Source organism: Salvia splendens, chromosome 4, assembly GCF_004379255.2.
Source record: "Salvia splendens isolate huo1 chromosome 4, SspV2, whole genome shotgun sequence".
Classification (NCBI taxonomy): Eukaryota; Viridiplantae; Streptophyta; class Magnoliopsida; order Lamiales; family Lamiaceae; genus Salvia; species Salvia splendens.
In genome coordinates this window covers 6,207,590-6,224,125 of record NC_056035.1, presented here as the reverse complement: position 1 = coordinate 6,224,125, position 16,536 = coordinate 6,207,590, and the positions used below count along the sequence as shown (strand labels likewise).

General features: G+C 38.9%; 4 protein-coding genes and 1 pseudogene across 4 annotated transcripts; 2 read left to right on the top strand and 3 right to left on the bottom strand.

Annotated features, from left to right (window-relative positions):
* The first annotated feature begins 13 nt into the window (after positions 1-13).
* LOC121798178 (uncharacterized protein YuxK-like) lies at positions 14-1,997 on the top strand. Its single transcript, XM_042197049.1, has 3 exons — positions 14-987; positions 1,325-1,492; positions 1,566-1,997. Exons 1-3 carry the CDS (start codon positions 759-761, stop codon positions 1,790-1,792), a joined length of 624 nt encoding a protein of 207 aa, XP_042052983.1. The 5' UTR covers positions 14-758; the 3' UTR covers positions 1,793-1,997.
* On the bottom strand, positions 1,931-3,231 carry LOC121798179 (protein PLASTID REDOX INSENSITIVE 2, chloroplastic-like). Its single transcript, XM_042197051.1, has 3 exons — positions 2,920-3,231; positions 2,711-2,806; positions 1,931-2,314 (listed from the first exon to the last, which is right to left on the bottom strand). Exons 1-3 carry the CDS (start codon positions 3,151-3,153, stop codon positions 2,129-2,131), a joined length of 516 nt encoding a protein of 171 aa, XP_042052985.1. The 5' UTR covers positions 3,154-3,231; the 3' UTR covers positions 1,931-2,128.
* A 262-nt stretch (positions 3,232-3,493) lies between these two features.
* On the bottom strand, positions 3,494-7,508 carry LOC121798180 (annotated as a pseudogene).
* A 208-nt stretch (positions 7,509-7,716) lies between these two features.
* LOC121798175 (DEAD-box ATP-dependent RNA helicase 22-like) lies at positions 7,717-10,898 on the top strand. The gene is made up of 8 exons (XM_042197046.1): positions 7,717-8,046; positions 8,424-8,699; positions 8,780-8,902; positions 8,989-9,416; positions 9,688-10,012; positions 10,226-10,378; positions 10,545-10,596; positions 10,692-10,898. Exons 1-8 carry the CDS (start codon positions 7,732-7,734, stop codon positions 10,742-10,744), a joined length of 1,725 nt encoding a protein of 574 aa, XP_042052980.1. The 5' UTR covers positions 7,717-7,731; the 3' UTR covers positions 10,745-10,898.
* Positions 10,899-11,022: 124 nt separating this feature from the next.
* LOC121798176 (UDP-glycosyltransferase 74B1-like) lies at positions 11,023-14,886 on the bottom strand. Its single transcript, XM_042197047.1, has 3 exons — positions 14,807-14,886; positions 11,972-12,810; positions 11,023-11,892 (listed from the first exon to the last, which is right to left on the bottom strand). Exons 2-3 carry the CDS (start codon positions 12,614-12,616, stop codon positions 11,161-11,163), a joined length of 1,377 nt encoding a protein of 458 aa, XP_042052981.1. The 5' UTR covers positions 12,617-12,810; positions 14,807-14,886; the 3' UTR covers positions 11,023-11,160.
* Between the last annotated feature and the right edge of the window lie 1,650 nt (positions 14,887-16,536).

The window sequence follows — 16,536 nt, the reverse complement described above, 5'->3', positions numbered from 1 at the left end:
CTCCGTCAGTTTCGGGCTCAAGATAGAGAGTGCCGTACAAGTCTCCAATTTTGATTTTCTTTTTTTGAAATTTTATTTGCGTGCTACTAGTACTACTCCTACTTTATTTGTTTTGATAAACATAAGTCTAAATTTATGGTACTTGTCACATATATTTGTAGTTAACAGATTCGAGATTGATTTTACTGTTTAACTACTCTTTGTATTTCGTTTGGACCTTTTCAATTATTGTGAGGTTTTAAATCATTTTACTTCTTTTATCCATGAAAATAGTTTTTTTTTTATTATTTGGATAGTCTATTAAAATTAGTTTTTATCTATTTATGAAAGTTTTTTCTCAATAATGGGTCTTATATTCTACTAGTAATATTTTAATCACTTTTACTTCTATTTTTTTTACTTTATCAAGGAGTATGTGTTTAAATATGTTTTGTCTACAACTAAAACTAACTTTTTTTTTCGATGGAGGTAGTGTTAATTTCATCAAATGATAAGATAGTAATTTTAAATCATACATATGCAAACGTTAATAACCAGCCAATAATAATTGATCTGGAAAATTATCAACGCTTTAGAGGGGTACCTATATTTGATTTGTGCGAGGAAATACGTTTCTTCTCGAATTTGTTGGAGTTGGGCCCTACTTGCGTGCGAGGTTGGAGTATAAAACTGCACCGACTTGGAGCGTAAGAAAGCATAATAGGGACGAAAATCACGACGGTTTCTCTCTCAACATCCAAAATCAATTACGTCCAGTGATGGCGGCGGTGTTGAGGCGATCGGCTCTCACCCTAGCGGCGCCGTTCACGACCACCCGAACCTGCTCCACTGCTTTTTCCGAGCCGTTTAGCTATCGCCTCTATGCGACGCGTGCACCTCCGGCGGAGCTACTTGACCATGCCGCGCCAACCAGGGTTGAAATGCTGCCGGTCAACATTGAGCGTCGTGTGGTCCTGTACGACGGCGTTTGCCACCTTTGTCACGCCGGTATATATTTTCCACATTTCTGTGAAAATATAGCTATGCAGTCTATGATCTTTGCTTACTATTTTGTTGCCTACGCATTTATATCTTATAATTCGAGATTTTTCCCTTCTTTCTCTCGATTTTGGGGGTTTATCTGGCACATTTTGTGTGTGTGTTTGTATATTTCGGTGATGCTTTATTCGTGCTATTTCATCGTTTAATTGCATGTAGACAGATTTCGTTCTACATTTTCCCTAAACCCTACCAATCTTAAAATTAGCACGTGCTCTATTCTTTCTGGTGAGTGTATTTCATTTACTGAAGCAATATTTCCCTTGAATTCTATCAAATATTGTAGGAGTGAAATGGATCATAAAGACCGACAAGGATAGGAAAATAAGTTTCTGTTGTGTGCAATCAAAAGCAGCTGAACCTTACTTGAGCATTTGTAGAGTGAAGCGTAAAGATGTTCTTCGTCGCTTCCTGTTCGTTGAGGGCCCCAATTCATACCACCAAGGCTCTGCTGGTAATCGCTTGTCCACAGCCAAGTAGCATCAAATATACATAATGTTGGCTGATGGTACTTTTTTTTTGTGTAGCTGCTTTAAGGGTTTGTTCATACTTGCCCCTGCCTTACTCTGCCTTGAGTGCTCTCATGGTTATTCCGGCTCCGTTGAGGGATGCTGTCTATGACTATGTGGCAAAGCGGCGCTATGACTGGTATGGAAAAGCAGATGACTGCTTGGTCCTCAGGGAAACTGAGCTGCTCGAACGCTTTGTCGATTGGGAAGAGCTTCTGGAGCGCAGCAAATCCAAACAAGAATGAGGCTTCTTTTGGGACATGATGTAAATATGTTGCTCTTCCACTAGACACAATTCCACCACCTTGTGTGTGTGTGTGTGTGTGGTGTTTTTGGTTTGATGTTTAGTGAAATTTGAAACCCTCACAAGGGAGCTGATCACATTGGCATCTTCAACATGATGGTTCTTGAATTTAGATGAAATAAATCAATGTTTCTAGATATTCTGAAGTACTTGCATTTCTCAAATAGGAGTACAAATATAGTAGTAGTTGGATTGACAGAAGTTGAAGAGTTCTATGATGTAGGACCAACTTTACTTTTTGGCTAACTATTCTACAAATAAGATTTGAGGATGAATTCTAGGTGCTAGTCCATTCTTTCCAGTCTTTGTCTACATGAGCTTGAGCCCATTTTATGGCTGCTCGGGCAGCCTGCGGTCCTCCGGGCAAGCCCTTTTCGTTGATGGTATCCGCCATATCAATGAAAGGAAGCACCAAGAGTGTTCCTGGACCACCATACTCGGAGTGCAAGAAGTTATCGAATATCTGTTACAAGTGAAACACTAGACATTCAGCAGTTGCAAAAACATCAACATTACTTATTCACTCTCTTGATACAGACAAAAATAGATGTTTTGAATGTAGATTTCTGATATCTGATGTTCAGCATGAATATAATCCTCTGTTTTTAACTCAACCATTACTCACACAATATTTGAACTCCATCCCAACCACCAACGGAACTTTCAAAGGGTGAAATACAATTCCATATCCCAAAATTCAACATTACAACAGCAAACAATCATCAAGAATATGCATTAACGCTGCAAGTTAAATCCTCCCTATTAGTCCTAATTTGCTGCGACAGCTTGCTAATATGATAAAATTAGCATTGAAATCCAAATTCATTATTGAAAGAGAAGTAAAGGTTAGGGGAAGTACCTCAGTACAGACTCCAACAACTTCATCTAGGGAATCTCCAAACATATCTTTCTTGGCCAACTTCTTCTGTAAATGGGACTTAAACTTTTCAGTCTCCTGGAGAAAGAGAGAGAGAGAGAGAGAGATTCATTATCACAATTGAAATTGCAAAACATAAAAGGCGGTAATTGATGAGGAAGCAACTAAAAAGGAAAAAGAATAAAGCTGACGGATTCAGCGAATTCGGGGATTGGGTCGGGGAATTTGTACTCCTTCTCAGCTCTGCAAATGAGGTTTGATTTGTTTGTGTTGAGAAGCAGAGGAGGGGTTATAGGTTTGGTAGTGGATGAGGAAGCCAAATTAATGGAAAATAAGAGATTTGAGGGCGGGAGGAAAGAGGTAACAAGTGAGGGGGCTGGAGCTGCTGCTGCTGCTGCTGCTGCTCTACATATGCCACAAGCCATTCTCTTATCTTCACCGCTTCGAATAAACTGGGGTTTTGGTTTCTCTTTTTCTCCAGTATTTAAGGGTTTATCTGCACATCCTCTCATTCCATTTTGTAATATTCTCTTCACATTTTTCGTCGCAGGTCAAAGGTCTAAATAGTCATTTTATGCAATTATTAGGAAATGAAACAATTAGTCTGAGGGCTCCACTTGGGTATAAAATACTACTATATTAGATAGATTACTGATACACAAATGTTTAAACCGATGAAACACAAAACGGAAAGATTAAAATCTGTACTTACATACAAATGGTTTACATAGATAATTAGAGTGGTTAGCATAGAGAGCTAGAATTTCACAAATTCCTTTGATTGGGCTCCACCCATGGGAACCCCAACGAAATCAAACACTTGTTTTTCAGTTGCAAACTTCAAACTTGCGCTGCCTTTGCTTCCCTGCATTCAAAACATTCCTAGTATATTAGTATTATCACAATACATAACACTATATATATATATATATAGGGTCGTTCAGTTTGGGGTGATTAGGTGTGAGCCTAGTTATCTATCATGACCATTTATTAAGTTTGATTATTTTATCAATCTTGTCTTGTCACTCAAGCCAGATGCCAGATAGTGATTAGTGATATATAAACATGTATACAAAATGATGACAAAATCATACCCTTTTTTCCCCTGAACTATGAGTTGCAGGGAACAATCCTGTGTCATCAAGCCTGAATCCCTTTGATTCTGCTAATATTCTCAGCCTGTTCCACATAATCAAACCAACAATTGTAAAATAAAGAAGAGAGTTCAGCACCACCACATAAAAATATAACCAACTCTAGGCAGATCCAAAGGCCCTAAGCTTTTCAAACATGGCACTAAATAATTTTGCAAATGAGAGCTGGCATAGGTCAAATGTAAATGGGCACACCTCCCGTTCAGCACATCATTCCCTGTCCATGCTATTAATCCAAATGCATATATATCCCTCGGATAAACCTACAGACGAGAAACAAAATTAGGACGCAGAAAATCTCCATGGTTATTTTATGTGATCATTTCTTAATCAGCAAAAGACGATAAGAGTCTTGGGTAAATACTTATCCATGATGTCTTCAATCATTTCTGGTAAGCATTTTATATAATTCATTGGAATAGTATCCTGTTTTTGATAAGGAAAACATCAACACACCTTCAAATCTATGCGATGTCGCAACTATCGACCAGGATAGGTGCAAAGACCAAAATATGTATCCACTCCAGAATCAGTACCCTGAGCTCATAGATGAAATCCAAATGAGAATCCTTTGTATTATGTAGTTTTCCAAACTATTAACAGATGAGGAGAATGGGACAAAATTACCTCCTCACTGTGAATCCTGAAGACCAAATCCTCTCTTAAGAAGTTAATATCCTTGAGACGCTTTACATATTTTGTAAGAAAACCTATATGACTGGAGACGAAGAAGACTGAGTCGTCTGTCCATGAAAAAGCTAAAAAGATTATATGATAACGTACTTAGAATTATCCTCTCCTTAATTTCAAAAAGGAATTACTAGAGATGAATATGCTTTACTGAAATTCCTTTTCCTTCCCCATTTCAATTTCAAATGAAAGAAATAGCTCAAGGAACTACAAATAATTAGTTCAATATACGAAAGCGAATACAAACAATATACTGAAGCTATATAACTTTGATAAATCACCTTTTCCCATCAGGGTGTGTGATCACAATATCCATATCCCCACAAGAAGCCTTCCCACGTCTGTATGATCCTCCACAAACAATGTCTGCCTGTGGAAACATAGGACCATGAGAAAAAATATTTGAGAGGTGTTGTCACGTATTAATTCCTAAACTTCTTCCAGATTGACTGGTGTGACTAAGAAGGCAAAACTAAACTTGATGATAAATGCATAAACAAATTGACCTGTGGGAACAATATCAGAAAACAATATGAAACCGCAGCAAGCATATCTGCGTCTGATGTTTCATTAAAAAAAATTAACCAACTTGGTGATGTTGGCCTAAATCTCACTGGTACACGTTGAGTGTATCCCTAGTTGGCGTTCAAAAACCACTCACGAGGAAAATTGAGACTGCTCTTATCTTTATAAATCTCATTTAGCACATAACGTGAGCTTTCAAAGTTAAATCAGCAGCTGAGATTCTCTCATCCCAGGTAATATCTCTTCTCCAATTTTCTTTAAAAGACTCTCCATCTCCTGAACCTAAATGGTGAATAATAAGGATAATATCACATTCTTTAAATGGAAATATTGATAAACTAATTTAAAAAGACGGAGAGCCAACCTCGTGGCGCAGAATTCTGGTCTTGATGTCATCAAAGTATTTTAAGCCTAACCTTTGGGCATTTGTTAATGATTCCTCATTTTCAAGATCATCTAGGGTTCTGCGTCCTTTATCATAAAGTTTTGATGCAGTTGTAGGTCCAATGCCCCATACTTCTCCAAATAAACTGATTGAGCGTACCTGAGAAGAAATAAGATCATACTGGTATCTGGCAGAATAAGCAATGAACTTTGGTTTGGAATGTAGGAAGAAACCTATGGTCTTTGAAGTCTAGAATCCTAATCCCTAAAGGAAAACAGTGTAAATATGCACTTATTGCATCTTTTTTCTGTACTGACATGAAAACCAATTAGCAAATCTGTTTACCACATCCAATGGAACCAAAATACAGCAGAACATTTTGGAGCCTCTGTGCCATGTTTCAGGATAAAATGTGTTATCTTCTCATCCTTCTCAAAGTGCTCCAACTTGGATAAGGCTATAGCCAAGAAATTACCTAGTATTATCTCTTAATCTCAGATAAGATGGCTCAAAATCAGACAGAAGAGAAAATGAGTAAGATATCAACATGATGCCAGAAGTGCTTACATGATCCTGGAGATACTTTCCAATACCAGGTAAATGTTTGACCTGGTCTGCACTTTCAATTTTGAAAGGCAATTTTTCAATAACTGGGATAGCCTTGTAATAACTAAATGACCTACGATCTTCACCTAGGGCTGTCATAGTATCATGAAGCATAGGTAATAAAGCCAGCTTTGACAAAGGCTGTATGAAGAATAATTTAAACCTCTGTAAATGTCGATAAGCTTTCCAAATATCTCGGTTATATTCCTGTTCATATCAGGAGGGCTATACAATGGCGATGCATCGCATGAGGAAACCTGATTATGAATGAAACAATGATTACATAAAAAAGAAACAGTATCTTCTGTGTTTTTCACATTATAACAGAATGATTGTCTCTTCCAAATGTTCATGTAAAAGAAAACAAAAAATGGCAAGCAAATCCCACACACAGACACAGGACAGAATGTCAAGAACTTACGTCTCTATTTACAATATCCAAACTTGGACTGGTGACTTGTGGGCTTATAGGGCCTGACGATTGAGACAGTCCGCTAGCATTATCACATTTTGAAGAATATATAGCGGAATCCACTGAAAGCCTAGGCCTTTTCTTCAGATTCAACTGTTTTGGAACTGGAACAGGTCTTGATCTTCTTTGATGGCAATTGGTCTTCATAATTATCCGCAGCGTCCTCCGAGAAAACATATGAATCTTCAGACACCTTTTCTCCTGATTTCAAGCAGTCCTCTACCCACTGATAGTTCAAAATTTTCTGTTACAAGGCCCATCAAATCACACCCTAGATAATCAGACGTGTAAATGCAGAAACAAAACTATAAGATCATCTAGGCAGCTAATATCACCATTTTAAATAAACAACTTAAAAGCAGCAGGAAATACTAAAGTGTTACAAATACAAAACAGTCATTTCTGTACAAAATGTAACTGCATGCCCAATCATAAAATTATGGCCACACGAACAACAAACATTGACAAATTCTTTGCAATTGCAATTTACAGCAAGCAATCACCATCGAAACAAAACAATTAACCCATCAATTGCACAGTAAAGCATCGGATACAGAAGAGTTTGAGCAATAATTACACACGTACTCCTTTGAATCGCTTCAGATTCTGGGCACCAACTTTTTTGAGAAGCGAATCCGAATCCGCGGCAAAAATGTGTGTAACCCTTTTGGAGAAAATGTCCTCAATCTTAGCCCCCAACTGCTCCAGCTTTTGCTTCCAAATCTACAAAACAAGTAAATAAATTTAGTACTAAAAATACTAGCAGAGTCTTCAAAAGTAAAAATTTGGGCAACTAAAAGAAAGTGGAGAAAACCTGAAGGCGACGCGCTTGAACTCCGGTTTCAATAAGGAAGACGGTGATTCCAGAAAATATTCCGTTAGGATCAAACGGCGGAGATGATTTCTTCTTAGCCTTTGGCGCCATTTTGTTTGTGTTTAGCTTTTTCCGCTCTGGAAGAAGTCGTTCAGTTGAAGATTGCAGCTTGCTACAAACGGAAACAGAGAAGGGTGGGTGTAAAGGTCAAATCCTCCGAAAGAACAAGCTTGGGCCCAATTTCAGCCCTGCAATTTCAAGTTTTCAACCCTTGTAAAAAGAAAAGCGAAAAATATAAAACAGTAAAACCCAAGCAAAACCCATCAATCGTCATCCGTTCCTACAAGCGGAGAGAAAATGCTTCTGCAGCGTTCAATTTCAGCTCTAAATACTTGCAGAATTTCATTACATTCGCCGAGGATTTTCTCATTTCCGGCGAGCAACCTCTCTTTATTATCACTCCCACCGGCCTATTTTTCCAGTCTCAGCCGTTATCGCCAGCTCAAGTCCCATAAACTCCGAGGCTTCGCCACAAACGCCACCGACGAAAACGGGAGCGCCGCCGACACGTTTTTGGCAGAGGAAGGCGTTTCCTGGACTTCTCTTGGCGTCTCCGATTCCATCTCACGCGCTCTCGCTAATGTTGGGCTCCCTAGACCGTCTTTAGTCCAGGTTAGTACCTCTCTAGTTTTTGGGTTTTGCTTAATCATTTCCTTCAATTCGTTTGTTCTTTACATTTTTTCTCTCTGGGATGTTTAAAGTTTTGGTTTTTTTCGTGGGTAGAGTTGGAATTGCTCACTAATTTAGAAACTGTAGGATTGAATGTAACTCTCATTATTTAGAAATCTTAATCAATCTACACAACACATATATGGCTTTCTTTCTCGAGATCATAATGAATATTCACAACACATATAATAATGATGAAATCCTGAAACAAAATCGCCTTAGTTTTCTGCGAATATAATGCTTTTTTGTGTATTCTCTATACTTGCTACCCGGGAATAGTGTTTAATCGTGGTGGAATTAACATATTAGTTGGGATTCAGGCGGCCTGTGTTCCAGCCATTCTCTCTGGAGATGATGTGGTGGTTGCAGCAGAGACAGGGAGTGGTAAAACTCATGGCTACTTAGTTCCTATAATTCATAAAGTTTACAGCAACTCGGATGCATTGCATGATCCGAAACTGAAGAAGCATCAACATGTTTCTCTTGTTCTATGCCCTAATGTAATGCTCTGTGAGCAAGTGGTTCGCATGGCGAATTCCCTCCTTGATGGTGCAGGAGTGCCACTTCTCAAAGCGGCAGCCGTTTGTGGCCGTCAGGTACATGGTGGTCGTCGCAAACAGTTTCTCTTATGTAGCATTTGGCCTCCAGATGCTTATTGATGATCTACTGACTGCAGGGGTTGATAGTTAAAGATCCTGATATAATAGTGTCGACGCCAGTAGCACTTCTAAACTATCTTTATGCCATCGACCCAGAAAGGCGTAAACGTACTGATTTTATACGAGGCGTAAAATATGTGGTAATTTTCAGTTGTTGATTGTGGACTGAACATTGCTATAGTGTCCAGGTTCGCTGAATTAGTTATCTATGTCTATATACATTTAGGTATTTGATGAAGCAGACTTGCTGCTCTGTGGGAGTTTCCAGAACCAAGTGATTCGTCTCATAAATATGCTTCGTTTTGATGAGAAGCAGTTATCTAGATTCAAAGATGCAGATGCAGGAGCTCAGGATCCTTTGTCTGTTTCCGCTGATGCGTCTGATACAGAAGAAGATTTTCCGGAAGATTTTGACTTGGAGGAAGCTGAAGATGGTGATGAGAAATCTATTGACGAGCCTAACACCGAGCCCAGGAAAAGAACCTGGAAAGACTGGATGAGAGTGAGGAAAATATATGCACGGAGTAAGCAATACATTTTTGTTGCAGCCACCCTTCCTCTGAATGGAAAGAGAACCGCTGGAGGAACGTTGAAGCGGATGTTTCCAGAGGCAAACTGGGTTAATGGGAGTTATCTGCATCACCATAATCCAAGGTTTTTTCCCTTAACTAATTGTCACCCTCAGTTGATTCAGTGTCTTATTTAATTTTATTTAATCCACTTTAAAATACTTGCACTACCGACTCTACAATTCAAATATTGTTTCAATGGATTAAGAAATGCATTGTTTGCTCTGTGATTAAGAACCTATATCATGCCTCCTTTCATTGCTTTATTTTATTCTGAGATATGAATTCAATGTAGCCTTAAATTTGTCTGCTAGTTCACCTGTTCATTACAATCTTTCTCCTGTATGAGCATATAGGTTGGAGCAAAGGTGGATTGAAGTGAATGTAGATACACAGGTAGATGTGCTGATAAATGCTGTAAAAAATGGATATAAAACCAATGCAGATTCTGCCTCTGGAGTAGTTTGGACCATGGTGTTTGCCAACACTGTTGAAGCTGCTGAAGCTGTTGCTAACATTTTGGTGGGAGCTGGAATTAGGTTTTTACGGTACCATAGAGACATCTCTCTGGAGGAGAGGACAGAGAATCTAGCTGATTTCCAGCAGAATGGTGGTGTTTTTGTATGCACTGATGCTGCTGCTCGTGGACTTGACGTACCAAATGTTTCACATGTTATTCAGGTGTCTCTTTCAACTTGTTCACTTTAAATGTTTTAAAGCCAATGTTTGATATTTGTTTCGAACTGGTGGTGATTTCTGTTACACACTAATCAATGCGATTCTGTTAATTCCATCTAGGCATGTAAGATATTCAATGCGATTTTATATCTGTTACAAACTAATCAATGTGATTCTTCACCTTAGCCTGATCTTGCCATATTTATTTCGTTGTAGGCAGAGTTTGCTAGTTCTGCTGTAGACTTTTTGCACAGAGTTGGAAGAACAGCCAGAGCTGGTCAGCCTGGCCTTGTCACAAGTCTTTATACAGAATCAAATCGGGAGCTCGTTGCTTCAGTTCGTCAGGCTGAGGAACTTAGTATGCCTGTGGTAATTTTTACAATTTACTGCTTTTGATGTGATAAGAAACTGTGATAGGGTCCATCCACAACCCTGCTTGATCTAAACATCTAATGGATTTCAAATAAAGAAAATAGCTTGGTACTGTAATATTCCCTCTCAGACTGTGTAGTAACCAGCTTTCGTATGGTTGCAGGAGAAGGCATTTAGTAGAAAGAGAAGCTTCCGGAAAAAGCTCAAGAAGAGAGGTAACTTACCATATTCATCTTGTGATCACAGTGACAACAAAGTGCTTTTTTTAGTGTAATTTTTCAACACTAAAGCAAATTACTCTTCACATCAGGTTTAGCTCAGCGAGATGGTGCATCATCAGCGTCGCGGTCAATCCCAGCGTAGGCTACTTGGTGTCTAGAGCAGCTGTATAAAGCCCTTGATGTCTTGAAAAGATTGTAAAGCTATCCCTCCCCAGGGTTACCGAGAGGCCTAAGTCGAAAACATGGGCACCATCTCACCATATGTAGGCTGTGCTTGCAGTTGTTGCCCCCTCTACTTCAGTGTGTTCACTTCTCTCTTTCATTCATGTGAGAGAAGAAAAGGCCATCATGGTGGATCATACCTAGCAAGTTCATATTCTTTTTTCTCACTGTTGTGTATGAACTATGATAGCATTACAATATGGGCTTGTTGGAAAAGTGACAACAAATTTCAAAGTAACTTTTGATTCCATTTTAAAAATCTTAGAGACTACTATTATTTATTGAAATAAATGAAGCACCTAAAGTTTAGTCATTTTAGTAGTGCTTTCACCGTCTCTAATTTTGTAGGGCAATCTTCAATTTCATTACAAATTCATTAATGGCGGTGTCTGAGGTACCCCCTTCATCAGCAGCTTGAATAGCCAGCTCCCTCCATTTCCTTGCATTGCTCCTCATCTTCACTCTACTCTCTCCTTCCATCACCTGTTTCAAACAATAAAGCAGCTCCTCCCTCCCAGCAACCCCAAACTCATCCTCCTTAGCCCTAACCCCTACCCCCCATATCTCCTCTATGAACTTGGCATCCGTCACCTGGTCCGACCACTGGGGTAGCGCCACCATGGGCACCCCCAGCGCCAGCCCCTCCAGAGTCGAGTTCCACCCACAGTGCGTGACAAAGCAGCCAATCGCCGGATGAGCCAGCATCTCCAGCTGATTGCACCACGACACGATCAGCCCCTTCCCCTTGACAGACTCTGTGAATCCGGGCGGGAGCTTTTCGCTCTCGGTCTCCCTGACCACCCAGAGGAAGTAGGAGGTGCTGGAGTTGACCGCCCACGCCATCTCCTCCATCTGTTTGGAGGTCAGCGAAACCATGCTCCCAAATGAGACGTAGATCACTGATTCGCGTGGCTTGGTGTTGAGCCAGGCCGCGCATTGCTCGCTTAACGGCTTCCATAGGCTCGCGCCGTACCCTTTGTCCCCTTCGATTCGCCCATCCAGATACGCCGACGGCACCATCGGCCCCACCAGCTTCGCCGGCCAGTTCTTCTCCGCACTTTTCGCCTCCTTTTTGTTAAATACACAAACCATTAACAAATCCATACAGTGAGGGAATTAATTTAAGAGGAAGCTGAGATAAACGCACCTGTCGTTCTAGTTGGTGGAAAGTGTTGGCGAAGACGAAATCGGCATTTTGGAGATTGGAAAACTGGCTCAATTTCATAGCTAAGTAAGCAGGGTAGCTACTAGGGTTCCTGATGAAGGTGGGGACGTCGCAGGCGTTCAAAGGCGGCAATCCGGGCAAAATCAGAGGCGCGTCGTCGACATTCACCGGAAGCGTGATCGTGCCGCCGCTGATGTGGCTGAAGATGGCGCATACGGCGGCGGAGTTGGTGAAGAAGGCCGCGGCCATGGCGCCGTGGCGGTGGGCGACGTCGAGCGCCCAGGGGAAGAAGGCGTCGTAGATGACGCAAGTGACGGGGGAACCGGCGGATTTGAAGGTGTGGAGGAGTTTGGCTAGGGATTGGGAGCCGTGGTCTCGGATTGAGGTGAGGTAGTCGCCTTCTTTGCCGGCTTTGGCGAAGTCGGTCTCGTCGAAGCCGTCGGAGATCGGGGCCACGGCGACGGCGGCGGAGGCGTGGATGGACTGCATGGTGTTGGCGGTGGTGGCGAGGGTGGCTCGGACGCCCTTGGCGGCTAGGCGCTTGGCGAATTGGAGGAGGGGGTTTATGTGGCCTTGGCTCGGATACGGGATCACTATCACGTGAGCTTGCAGGTTTGATTTCTCCATTTTTGGTTGTTTGTATTTGATGAGAGGGTTTAAGCTTAATTTATAGGCAGGCGCCAATGCCCATCGCTTCTTATTCAATACCGACTAAAGCATTTTCATTTATTGCATTCTTCAAAACCTTCTATATTTGAGTTCAGTTGTGGTGTCGAAACGTGTCATGTCATGTGTTGTCATAATGCTGCATGGAATATTACCTGTAATAGTAAAAGGAAGTGGTACTGGTAAAAGTTCAAGAGGGAGTATGTCATTTCAATGAAATGAAAACTGTATAGACTATAGAAGATTGAAAGATGACGAGAGATATCGACTCTAGCCATCTCCAACCATTTACACCAAACTCAAACTCATTTTTCCAGTTCTGTCACATCAAACAGTAATTCTACTCCAACCATTTACAGCATACTCAAACTCATAAGAATATTTCATATTCACCTACTTTTTTACTTTTTCAATCTTCACTACATATTTATTTAAATTACACATTCATCCCACAACACTTTGTCAATAATTTTTCAAATATAATTAAATAATTTGATACAATTATTTATAATATATATATATATATATATATATATATATAGTTGTGATCAATGTAGAACCAATTTTAAAGACCGAACTAGAGACCAAATCTGGGCCATTAGATCTAGTTTTTTTTATGAGATGTGCTGCTGTATAAATTTTTCGGTCTTCATTACAAGCTCATTTTACTTCATTGTATAGATATATTACTTCATTCCGTACGTAATACCTTGAAACTACAACATGTTTTTACTTTCTTCCAGTAGGTTTTGAAATGATTCAACATATGTTTCATTTGAATTCATTGACTTGCGTTTTTACTTTATTTACATTAAAAAATACAATTTATTCAAGTGTGTTTATTACTTCATTCAGAAACGTTATTACTTCATTTGATAAGGTTTTTACTTCATTCCAGTAGGACTTCAAATGTTTCTACACATACTTCATTCTAATAATTTATCACATCATTCCATGTGTTTATTACACCATATCAGCGTTGTGGCGGTGGTGATAGATATTGTAGAGAGAAAGAACGGCACGCGGCGGCGAAACCGCATTTACGTACTGGAATGAAGTAATAATCCTACTGGAATGAAGTAAAAACCTACTGGAATGAAGTAAAAACTTCGCAACATGTTAGTATGACTTATTTACCTTCGGATGAATTAAAATAGGCTCGTGATGAAGGCGAAAATAATTGATAAATTTGTGTCTCTCATCCATTAAAAAGTAGATCTAAAAACCCTAATTTGGTATGGTTCGGTGGTTCGGTCTTTAAGAGTGGATTTGTGAATAATGGGACTCTCTCTCTCTCTCTCTCTCTATATATATATATATATATATATATATATATATATATATATATATATATATATATATATATATATATATCAAATATATTATGCATTCAATAAAATATACACTAACTTCAAATTATAATACATCAAACGCACTATAATAACATTCAAACATAGATTAAAATACATTCAAAGACATCATTATTATACTCCCTCCGTCCCGTGCTACTCGCACGTTTGCTTTTCGGCTCGTCACAAAGTCCTTACACTATTTATAATTTAAGTTAGAATTAATGCATTTAATTAATATGTTAGTTTAAGTTAAGAGCTCTTTTATTAAGTGATGTCTCATTACACCTAAAATTCTTTTTTAATTACACAAAAAAATCAATCCCAAATTTACGGCCTAAAATGAAAAGTGCGAGTAGCATGGGACGGAGGGAGTATAAAACATAGGACAACACAAAAAAATAGCTAAAATTCAAGATTGCGTATTTGAGAAATTTTTCCACAAATGATCAACTAATGCATTTCAGAAATTTTCCCACAAATGATCAACTAATGCATTTCGAAGTTTTAGATGTACATTTTTACAAATCATACTCAATAAAATAACTAATACTCAATAAATTATTTAATAAATTATATTAAATATAATTTCACAAATCACACAAAATCCTAATATATTTAAATATATTATACATTTCAATAAAATATACCCTAAATATTGATGATTAAATCGTTATCATACATATGATAATTAATTAGTCCATCTCACATATGTATCTAATTAGCCCATTTCAAATAAAAAACAAATACATGTATTTAATTAGCCCATTAATTAGCCCATTAACGTTACAATGATACAAACCTTGATTTTCTCTCTCCCATCGCTGCTATATTCTTCTTCTTCCCCTTCTCTATCTTCTTCTTCCCCTTCTCTGTATTTTCCCCTCCTGCATCTCCAAATTTTCTTCACAAGTTCTTCAACCATCTACAGCTCTCCATAATCAGGTAAGTCGTTTCTTCATTCTTCTTCTCCATTTTCCATCTCTGTGCTCTCTCATCTCTCTCTTCTTCGAATATCATCAAAAAGGAAGGGCTTAATTGCAATTTCGGATGAGTTTTGCGTCGTGCTACAGTGTTACTGCAAAGATGGAGTAATACTGTTCAAAAACTCAAAAAAGGACGATTTTGGGATGGGTTTTCCAGTATGGTTGGAGCTCAATTCCACCTCAAAAATGGTTTTCCAATATGGTTGGGGATGCCCTCAATAAGTAATTAAGTCTGAGAAAGGAAATACTCTCCCTCGTGCCCCTTTACAGTGTCCACAGTGGTGGACACAAGCCCAACAGTCACAAAAACTTTTCCTGTCACAAAAACTTATCCGGCCCAATGGACAGTCACGTCACAGCTACCAGTCACATTATTTTATCAATTGTTGGTATATTTTAATTAGATTATAATAAAATTAATTGGACAAAAATAAATAGAATTGAATGGAGAGAAAAAAATGAATTGAGAATAAATATTTTATAGAATTAAATTCAGAAAAAAATATAAAAAAATTCCGGCGTCGGCACTGCAGTGGTCCGCCGCGCCGGAGAATCGCCCCAACCGCCCCTTCCACGCCGCGCCCCACCCGCCACCCCCCCTACCCGCCGGACGCCGCGGCTGTGCGTGTCCAGCAGTGGTTTTGCCGCGGCGCCTCCGCCGGCGACGGCGGCTGCCGTAGCGTTGCCACTATGGACACTCTTAGGAGTCTCAATTGAAATTTTCCATAAATATAATAGATCTCACATTTCATTAATCTCATTTTACTCACATTTTATTATAAAACTAACATTCATATAAATATGTGACTTCGCATTTCACTATTTTTCTTTTACTAACTTTAATGTACATTTCTTGAAATCCGTGTGAGACTCGATTGAGACTCCTAAGGAGAGACGGAAGGAGTAGTTTAATTCAAATAAATAACGTGAAAAAATAAATGAAATGCTATTTAGTAACTCATTCTATGTTACACCGAATAATTGTTAAATCATTTTGAAGTATTTGCTCTTATAATATTTAGTAACTTTAAATTTGATTAAATTTTAATTAATGCGATGTATCCATGACATTCTCATTTGGTTTATATATTAGGTTTCCTTTGCTCAAAAGAATTATTCAGAAAAGTTTTGAAAATTTTGAAATTATGGTAAGTTATACAATTAAATTAAAACCCATGCTATAGCTACAAAGCGAGGGTTCAAATATATATATATTCACAACAGTTTAACTAAAACCCAATTCTTGAATGTAAAAATGGAAACACAGAGCTTTTTGCTTTAGCAATGTAAAAATGGAAACACAGAGCCTAAGGCCATTAGCAATGGGGCGCCCTAAGGCGCGCTCTATGCACCGTCACGTCATCATTTTTATCCTTCTACTCTCCCACCTGCAGTGGGGCGCCCTAAGGCGCGCCCTTTGCATTTTCTTTTATTTGAATATTTAAGTAACTACAAAAATTTGGAAAAAACTTCATTTAATTTATAAAAATTAATACATTATAATACGAATTAAAAAAACGCAAACTCAGCGACGGCGGTTATGGAC

What these genes read in the sequence shown, in the direction of transcription:
- LOC121798176 (XM_042197047.1), bottom strand. Translation starts at nt 12,616, where the DNA reads ATGGAGAAATCAAACCTGCAAGCTCACGTGATAGTGATCCCGTATCCG. An exon ending in TCCACCAACTAGAACGACAG is followed by an intron (nt 11,893 to 11,971) that starts GTGCGTTTATCT and finishes TTTAACAAAAAG; the next exon opens with GAGGCGAAAAGTGCGGAGAA.
- LOC121798175 (XM_042197046.1), top strand. Translation starts at nt 7,732, where the DNA reads ATGCTTCTGCAGCGTTCAATTTCAGCTCTAAATACTTGCAGAATTTCA. An exon ending in ATGTTTCACATGTTATTCAG is followed by an intron (nt 10,013 to 10,225) that starts GTGTCTCTTTCA and finishes ATTTCGTTGTAG; the next exon opens with GCAGAGTTTGCTAGTTCTGC. An exon ending in AGGAACTTAGTATGCCTGTG is followed by an intron (nt 10,379 to 10,544) that starts GTAATTTTTACA and finishes GTATGGTTGCAG; the next exon opens with GAGAAGGCATTTAGTAGAAA.
- LOC121798178 (XM_042197049.1), top strand. Translation starts at nt 759, where the DNA reads ATGGCGGCGGTGTTGAGGCGATCGGCTCTCACCCTAGCGGCGCCGTTC. An exon ending in TTGCCACCTTTGTCACGCCG is followed by an intron (nt 988 to 1,324) that starts GTATATATTTTC and finishes CAAATATTGTAG; the next exon opens with GAGTGAAATGGATCATAAAG. An exon ending in ATACCACCAAGGCTCTGCTG is followed by an intron (nt 1,493 to 1,565) that starts GTAATCGCTTGT and finishes TTTTTTGTGTAG; the next exon opens with CTGCTTTAAGGGTTTGTTCA.
- LOC121798179 (XM_042197051.1), bottom strand. Translation starts at nt 3,153, where the DNA reads ATGGCTTGTGGCATATGTAGAGCAGCAGCAGCAGCAGCAGCAGCTCCA. An exon ending in TCCCCGAATTCGCTGAATCC is followed by an intron (nt 2,807 to 2,919) that starts GTCAGCTTTATT and finishes CTCTTTCTCCAG; the next exon opens with GAGACTGAAAAGTTTAAGTC. An exon ending in TTGTTGGAGTCTGTACTGAG is followed by an intron (nt 2,315 to 2,710) that starts GTACTTCCCCTA and finishes CACTTGTAACAG; the next exon opens with ATATTCGATAACTTCTTGCA.